Raw genomic sequence first — 8,812 nt, forward strand, 5'->3', positions numbered from 1 at the left:
TGTTAAAGGCTTGCCCTCAATTTCATTCTCTGTCAATTTCTTTTTCAGTGAAGTATTTAGATTATCTTCGAAAAAGATGTAATGTCAATCCCAGAAGAGGACCCTTCCATTTCAGGGCTCCCAGCAAAATTTTCTTTAGGACAGTCAGAGGTAAGATTGTTTTGGAACATTCTCAATAAGTTTGGCAAAGTTGTTCTGGCCTATTGTCTGTGATGACCGTACACCGAATTGAATACAATAAATGAAAGTTCCAATTCATGCACTTCCAACTGAGACTATAAGGCCATTGTTCTGTTCTTGTTCTTAACCGCTATTTGGTGTGAGTGCTACAAATTAAAGTATCCAAAATTAATCAAATGTTCTATGATTGTGGAAATGCCATCAAGCAATTCAGATAGTTTTGGTGTGTTTCAAACAAAACTTTTTCATGTTGGACAGTTACAAGACATTTCCTTCAGTCTGTTAGAAATAGACACTACTTCTCTCTGCTATTTAAATAAAGGAAGGATACTAGACACTAAGGATGATGTGATATCTTCGATAACCTCTAGAACCAAGTGTGGTCTCAGACAGGTGATATTTAAAGGGGTTAGCAGTGATTAGCATGTCTGAGCTTTTACAAATAGGAATAAGCTTTGCAATTGTACACCAGTCCTTTTCCAGCATAGCATAAGGTTTTTTTTTTTTCATATTTATATTGCATTCCATTACAGAACAAAATAATTATTCTGTTCCCAATTTTGCCTGTGGATTGTACACAAAGGGTTGCATAATTAACTAATGGATTCTCGCCAGTTGTCTTTGAGGATTCTATACCGACATGGATGTAGTTTTATAAGCATCTGTTAAATAAAAACAAAATTCTAAACGTCTGAAAATTTCAGTTTATCGCTTACTATTCTCAGAAACTTATTTGATATTCAGTTGAGACATTAACTATTGTTAGAAGCTTCAATATTTGATGATGATTTAGCATCCACTTTTCCATGCTCATCACATGTATTCAAGGCAAGTTTTCTACAACTGGGTATCCTTACCGTTGCCATTGTATGCTGGTGACATGATGATGATTGAAAAAAAAAGGAAACAGTAGAATGCACACACACACATGCGCCGTGTGGTTGGCTTCTTTGTTTCCATCTACCAAATCCACTCAGAGAGCTTCGATTATTCAGATGCTTTGGTAGAGGACATCTGTCCAAGGTGCCATGCATTGGGACTGAACCTGGAGTCATGCTATTTGGAAGCAAACTTCTTACCATGAAGCCATGCTAATTTTCACCAGTCAGTACTGACACTATTTTTCGTCAGGTTGACCATGGCAGGATTTGAGCTCCAGACCTAGTTGAAATAGTATTTTCTATCCAACATTCCAATGCAGTGTTTCTCAACTGAGCTTCACTGGAACCCTAGGGTTCCGCAGGACACTGCTCTAAGGACTTTCTGAATTAAACACCTTAAACTCTGGCGATCAAGCATCAATTAATGTTCGTTTCCTAAGCTGACATGGATTGGCTTGACAGGATTTGGTTCCACTGTCAGTTTTGGCATAGTTTTCATGGCTGGATGCCCTTCCTAAATGCCAACACATTGTTACAGTCTGTGCCACCAGAACTGGTGAGTTTGCCAAGTAAACTACAGTGTTTAGAATGGGGTGGGTGGGAAAGCCTCCATCGATTATGTAAAGGGTAGTATTTGTGGAGTGAGGGGCTTCTGAATGCTAAAGTTCATTTGACTTCCTTTTGTCATGTTCTGAATGTGTTCAACTTGTTCTTTTTCTTTTGGCAATGCCCTGCTGATTGCTCTTAACACTGGCTACTTTTGTGAAAAATGCTGTTTCGGCCTCTTCTGTCTATGATGATCGTACAGTCATGAAAGCAATGATTATTACACACATGCACTACCAACTGAGACTGGCCGAAATGCATTTTGCAAATGCCAAAGATTTTGTGTTGCTGGTACATTTATTTCTTTTGACCTTCTTTGTTAGTCATTGGTTTATCATTATATCATTGTTTAACGGCCATTTTCAATGCTGGCATGGGTTGGACGGTTTCACTGAGGTCTGGAGAGCCAGATGGCTGCACCAGGCTCCAAACTGATCTGGCAACATTTCTACAGCTGGATGCCCTTCCTAATTAATGCCAACCACTCTGGGTGCTTTTTATGTACCACCGGCACAGGGGCCAGTCAGGTGGGCCTGGCATTGATTACATTTGGATAGTGAGTCCGGGTACTGGCGTCAACCACTTTCGGATGGTGCCTTTTATATGCCATTGGCACGGATTTGGTTTTAGCTAGAAAGTAATAGAACAGGCACTGAGAGAATGAGCTGCTCTTAGCTTTTACATTTCTTCCATTATACAACCCTATGTTGAAAGATGCTGCTTTCATTTCAATTAATTTTGAAAATAATGAAGAAATTAGTGAAATAGCTTTGTCGTTAAACTGGTGCTTGGACAGTAAATTAACCTGAAATTTGGATGGCATATTACATTAAACAGTTTATATAAGAACTAAGAGGCTGTCTCAGGCAGATTAGCAAACTACAAATAGAAGTGATGTGGCTTTATGACTGAGTGATGTGTCTGTGTGTGCTGCAAATTGGTGCTCTGTTATATAGCGGGATAGAGTATAAGTTCCGTGTAATTATCAAGGTGTTTTGGCCTGTTGTCTATGATGATCATTCACCAAAAAAAAGTATTTAATGATTGTACATCTTCATGCACTTCCACCTGAGACTCAGGCCTAAAACCCTTGTTATTTTTTTGTCTTTGTTACAATTTATGTAAATTTTGTGATTTATCTAGTAAAAAAAAAAAAAAAGGACGTAGTTGTAACAGTGTGGGAGCAGTATTGTTTCTCCTTAAAAGTGGGTTTATTTGTTCAGCAGGTTGTGTGTTGAGGAAAGGAGTGTATTACCCAGGTTTTAAAATCTGTTTCTGTGAGGTAATACAATAAACCCTTTTGAGACCCTTCTGGATTTAAGGTGATGTAAAAGTTAACATCGGGATTTCATGTTTATCTTATGAAAACTAAAAGACAAAAGTTATTTTACTACATCTACCAAATCAGATTGGAGCCTGGTGTAGCCATCTGGTTCGCCAGTCCTCAGTCAAACTGTCCAACCCATGCTAGCATGGAAGGTGGACGTTAAACGATGATGATGAGTCTTCATTTTCAAAATTAAATAAACGAAACTGTATTTTGATGGAAATATGGTAAGAAAAGAGTGAATATTGTGGAGTATTTCAGCTACCATCTTTTTATCCATTTGGTTTGAGATTTTTATTTGTTCTCTCTCTGCCAAGACCATCAAGTGTTGTGGTTCTCATTTCTTGGAGAAAATGAACAAATTTGATGCCTGGGTGAGATTGGATTATAATGTTCCTCCACTTGACTGCTGCAAGTTAAAACCTGATGAGAGGGAATTGGCGAGGAGCTGCACAGCAACTCTGAGGTACAAGGGCCATTTATAGTTGCAGTGGAGACAGTCCAGAGGGACTTTCTCTTGCTGCATGCAGCAGCACCATCTTAGATGAGAACAATTCATAATTGTGGACTTCACCTGAGCTTTATAGTGTCACTAATTGTTGAGGGTTGGAATATTTTATGGCCCTTATCTTCAGAACCAATCTTAGATATTTGAAGGATGTGTTTTTTCCAATTAGAGATACTTTTTGTGTGATCTGCAGTTCACCACTCTGTAAATTTATGGTCAAAAACGTGAACAATGCTACTGCACAGTTCAATTACGGAATGTATGATCAGAATTTTAAAAAAAAACAGCTTGGCATTGCCCGGCCCTTGTGCTGGTGGCACGTAAAAAGCACTCACTACACTCTTGGAGTGGTTGGCGTTAGGAAGGGCATCCAGCTGTAGAAACTTTGCCAGATCAGATTGGAGCCTGGTGCAGCCATTTGGTTTGCCAGTCCTCAGTCAAACCATCCAACCCATGGAATATGGATGTTAAACGATGATGGTGATTATGAGATCTGCCTGAACAAAGATGAAAATTAACAAAAGACTGTCTACTGCCATCTGGAGTGTTGATGAATGAGGGTGACGAGATGTGAAATTTGTTTTATATCTATTTTAGTAGTTGCTGTATCGTTGTACTTTTTGTTGTTGTTTTTTTTCTTTAGGTATGCTTCCTCATAAAATTAAGCGTGGAAAAGATGCTCTTGGCCGACTGAAGGCATTCGAGGGTATCCCTCCTCAATACAACAAAAAGAAGCGAATGATTGTTCCAGCAGCTCTCCGAATCATTCGTTTAAAACCTGGCCGAAAGGTAAATATAGAATGTTTTGTTGTTGGTCAGATCAGCCTCTTGCAGTTTCTCCTCTGCATTCAACATTGTCATCACTCAAGTTAGGATTGACGACCCTTTGGACACAAGCAAATCTTTAGAATAACAGCAAGAGACTGACTTGGCTAAAATTAATCTGTTCTATGGTATTCAGTACTCTATCTTTTGGCAGTCAACACTACACATTTACTCTTTTCTGTCATTTGACTGTGGCCATGCTGGAACACTGCCTTTAGCTTAACAAATCAACCCCAGGACTTATTCTTTGTAAGCCTAGTACTTATTCTGTTAGTTTCTTTTGTCAAACTTCTAAGTTACAGAGGCGTAAGCACACCAACATCGGTTGTCAGGTGATGGTGGGACAACAAACACAGACGCACAAATACATATATACATATATATATATATATACACACACATACATACGATGGGCTTCTTTCAGTTTCTGTCTATCAAATCCACTCGCAAGGCTTTGGTTGGCCTGTGGCTTTAGTAGACGACACTTGACCAAGGTGCCACACTGGGACCATGTAGTTGGGAAGCAAGCTTTGTGTATGGTTTAAAATACAGAAATTGTTCAGTGAATTGTTGATTTGCATTCATTAAGTTTTGTTTAATTCTGTTTGTAATGAAATCTTGATATGAGACTTAACAGATGTATTTTAATGATTTCCTTTTTCAAAATTAATATTTTCTAAAAAAAAAAAAAAAAACCTGCTTTTAATGTAGCATTACTTTTAAACCTTTTGTTACAAACGTTCTACGGAGGTCCAAGGATTTTGTTTCAATCAATTTTGTAGACCATAAGATAGTGTAAAATTTTGATGGAGGGTTCACGATCATTTTTAAAATGGAAATTTCTATATTATAGAACCTGAGGCAATTTCAAGTGGATTTAGTATCAGAAGGGTCAATTGCTTTTTCACAATTGATCCACTGTTATGATCTCAGTATATCAGCTGTGTTAATGATGACTTTAATTACCTACATTGCTTGAGTTTTTGTCTGAGAATTAACTAAATCTGACAACTCGGCTGATTTACAGGTGTTCTTATGGACTTCATCCCTTTTTCTGTGTTCGTATTTCCATTTACTCTTGGTCTCGTTTTGATCATTGTCAGGACTCTTGACATGGGCAATGTCTTGGTTTCTAAGAGTATTTGTCCACTGATTACATGTTTGGGGTTTACGGTCTCAGTAGTCACATTACAGTTTGTACAAAATTTACTTTGCTTTTTCAAATTAATTTATTTTGAACCCTTTTAATACCAGCCTGTCTGAATCGTATGAATTCCCGTGTGTAGAACACAAATTTGCAAACATTTTCTGCCAGTTCCAAAATAAAAAGTTGAAGGATTATATGGGGTGCTTGAACCAGAATTCTGTTATGTTTAGTTGTGTCACTTGTCTTGATGTCCCGTGATGCTTGTGGGCAACTGTTGCTCTCAGATTTCCTGTCTTCCCTGGAAAACGGTTGGCCCTGGTGAAATTTTCCCTTGCTTGGAAACCAGTAAGAGCTTATGAAAAGAAGGGCGTTTGGTTGTAGATCTACCTTAACAAGTTCCGTCTAACTCATGCAATCATGGGAACGTGGATATTTCTTAGTAACAGCATTACCATCATCTTCATTTCATGTACATGTTGCTGGACTGAAATAATTTGATCCTTCTTTCTAATTACATTTTGTAATGACAATCAATAATTTCGTCTTATTAATAAGACCAATGAGAGCAAGTTAACGACGAAGTACTGAGTTAGCTCCCCTACCATTTCATTCGCTGCTGCTTTTCTCCCTTTAGATGCAGCACATTGCATATTTCATAAGTTGGTCTCGATTGTATCAGCTGTGTTAATGATGACTTTAACTTACCTACATTGCTTGATTTTTCTATGAGAATTAATCAGAATCTGATAACTCAGCTAATTTACAAGAGCTGCTCTGTATTGGCAGGTTTTTACTCTGAAACAGTTTAATCTCAACTTTTTGACTGATTTTTCCTGTTTGAAGTGTTTGGCATAATCCCTTCTGAATTTAGCTTGTGACAATGCAATAATTAGGATGTCTTATGAGAATTTAAAATGTTGTGTGAGTGAGTAACTACAAAACATGGTTAATATCAGCCTGGGGTTATAAATTGTGATGATTATTCATGTTCTTGGTTTTCTTTGTTAAAATTATTGTCAGTCACTAAACATCTCCGTTTAATGATAACTTTTGATGCTTTTACCAAATATAAAGAGAATCTTGAATTGGTTTCTTAACCCTTTTGTTACCATATTTCTGTTGGATGCGTTTGTTTCAATTACATTTGAAAAAGAATGTAGTAAACTTGCAACGTAAATTAACATTTTTTGAGTTTTTTTTTAGCACAAAGTTTGTATCTTGGATTTGATTTGTAAATGTGTTCTTTGGGGATAACTTTGCAAGAAGTTCTTGAATAAATTACGTAATATTTATTGCTCTATAAAAATATTAGTTGCTTGGGAGCAGGAAAGGCATTTGGCTGTTGAGAATCTACTTTCAGTGAATTTTGTCTGACTTGCATATATGGATGAATAATTGGTAAAAACCCCATTCCTAATGTACACCAACGATCATGATGTCCTATCACCAAGTTTCATCCAAATTCTTATCTGCAGACTATTTTAGAATGTTCATCTGTTTTTTTTTGTTTTTTTTTCCTTCATATTTAAGCAGTAATGGTTCTGCTCAACTTTATTATTTATACTTGATTTGTTTTATTAAAAGTCTCACTAATCTTTTGTTTCCTGTACATTGTTGTATAGATGGATTCCCCTTTCTGGTGGAGTTAGCTGTGTCGATGATGATTATAACATTTACCTACATTGTTTGATGATTGATGTAAAGAAACCAAACACTGATGACTCAGCTGATTCTGTTCTTGTCGCAGTTTCCTCTCTTGCCATCCTATTGTTACTGTTTACTGCAAATATCCAAATGTTAACCAATGTCACATCTTGGTTACTTTTGTTTGTTTATTTTTACATGTAATTATTAAATCTGAACATTTTGAAAATTCTTCTGTTTCAGTACTGCGATTTGAATCGATTGGCACATGAAGTTGGCTGGAAATACCAACCTGTCATTGCCAGTTTAGAAGCTAAAAGAAAGGCTAAATCTAGCATCTTTGTTGGAAAAGCAAGATCTGATGCAGTAAGTTTTTCATTTCTTAATATTATTTTTGTTCCAAACTTTTTTGTGTTATTGGTCTAATCTTTTTCTTTTTGTTTTCTTCATTTACAGGCCTTGAAGAGAAAAGCTAAAGAGACTGTGAGCAAAAAGATTCGAAATTATGAGAAAGTAATCAAACGTTATGGTTACAGATAGATTCATTGCATGGAGAGTGTAATAAAGTGATATTGGCTAAGATAAATTTTGTTTGATGTTTTTCATTATACAACCGAGTGGTCACTTTTGCAAGGTATTCTGCATACTTTAGCTCAGCATATATCAAATAAAATGAATACAAGCTATTTAATTACAGCATACAAAGAGTGACTGTTACCTTGTGTTCTCAGTTGGTGGATATCTTTGAACGTCCATTTTTCCATTCTTGCATGGATCAGACAGTTTATGGGAGACATGCATAAATAACCTTTTGATCTGCAACACGAACTACACGCAGCCAGTCAGGTGTCTGTGCTAGCTAGATTGATTACATTCTCACCAAACAGTGTGGTGCATAGTTGCTCCTAAATACAAGGACCCTCCCTGGTGAGCGATGTACCCCTCAGCATAGATTAGTCATTAGTGACGTTAGACTCAAGGCCAGAAGGATGCCAAGACATAAACGAATCTGGAAAAGGATTTGGGAGCTTAAAGACTCTTCATATGGTCAGAGATTTAGGGACATCCTGAAAGGGGCGGGGAGCTATAAACTTGTGGCATGAAGGGCAACTGGGGATTCCTGAGGGACAGCTTGCTGAGTGCTACAGACTAAATCTGGCTGGAAGTCCCATCCAAACCTAGGGTAATGTGAAAGAATGATGTAGACAGGGCCATTAGAGCTAAGAAACAGTCCTGGAAGAATGGGGGTAGCAGGGCACGGGTATAGCTAGCCGAGCGAGAAGCAGAAAAGAAGTATAATTCTGTTTGGCATTTGGATTGCAAGAGACAGTGTGAGAGAGAAAACTGTGATGCCTTAGGAGAGAATTGTGTCTGCATGGATGATGGTGCACTTGCATTTAATGATTCTGCAAAGAAAGAGGCTTGGAGATGCCATTGTGAAAGACTGCTGAATGTAGAGAATGAATGGGAGGAGGAGAGTCTGCCAAAGGTTGACCCAATTGAGAGACCAGCTACATAAATTGACAGTAACTTGGTAGATAAAGCAATTAAGGACATGAAGATAGGGAAAGCCCATGGCCCATCAGGAATCACCACTGAAATGCTTAAAATATCTGCTAGTGTGGGTTATGGTTTAGTCACTTGTATTGTAAATCAGGTGGTTCATGGAGTCATACCCTATGACTGATGTAGCA

General features: G+C 37.5%; 1 protein-coding gene and 2 non-coding genes across 4 annotated transcripts in view; all 3 read left to right on the forward strand.

The window, feature by feature from the left end:
• Nucleotides 1-7,704, forward strand: part of LOC106874685 (60S ribosomal protein L13a) — a 10,311-nt gene extending 2,607 nt beyond the window's left edge. For both annotated transcript variants that reach the window (XM_014922494.2, XM_052966681.1), the window contains 4 exons: nucleotides 49-150; nucleotides 4,146-4,291; nucleotides 7,362-7,484; nucleotides 7,575-7,704. In XM_014922494.2, coding sequence (XP_014777980.1) covers nucleotides 49-150; nucleotides 4,146-4,291; nucleotides 7,362-7,484; nucleotides 7,575-7,658 — 455 coding nt within the window. In that variant the 3' untranslated portion in view covers nucleotides 7,659-7,704. The remainder of the gene's footprint in view (nucleotides 1-48; nucleotides 151-4,145; nucleotides 4,292-7,361; nucleotides 7,485-7,574) is intronic.
• LOC128247478 (small nucleolar RNA SNORD34) lies at nucleotides 6,155-6,228 on the forward strand. The gene has a single exon (XR_008263850.1). It is a non-coding gene; the product is annotated as a small nucleolar RNA SNORD34 (small nucleolar RNA).
• On the forward strand, nucleotides 7,124-7,200 carry LOC128247477 (small nucleolar RNA SNORD34). Its single transcript, XR_008263849.1, has one exon. It is a non-coding gene; the product is annotated as a small nucleolar RNA SNORD34 (small nucleolar RNA).
• Nucleotides 7,705-8,812: the final 1,108 nt, after the last annotated feature.

The sequence above is a fragment of the Octopus bimaculoides genome, chromosome 3 (assembly GCF_001194135.2).
Source record: "Octopus bimaculoides isolate UCB-OBI-ISO-001 chromosome 3, ASM119413v2, whole genome shotgun sequence".
Classification (NCBI taxonomy): Eukaryota; Metazoa; Mollusca; class Cephalopoda; order Octopoda; family Octopodidae; genus Octopus; species Octopus bimaculoides.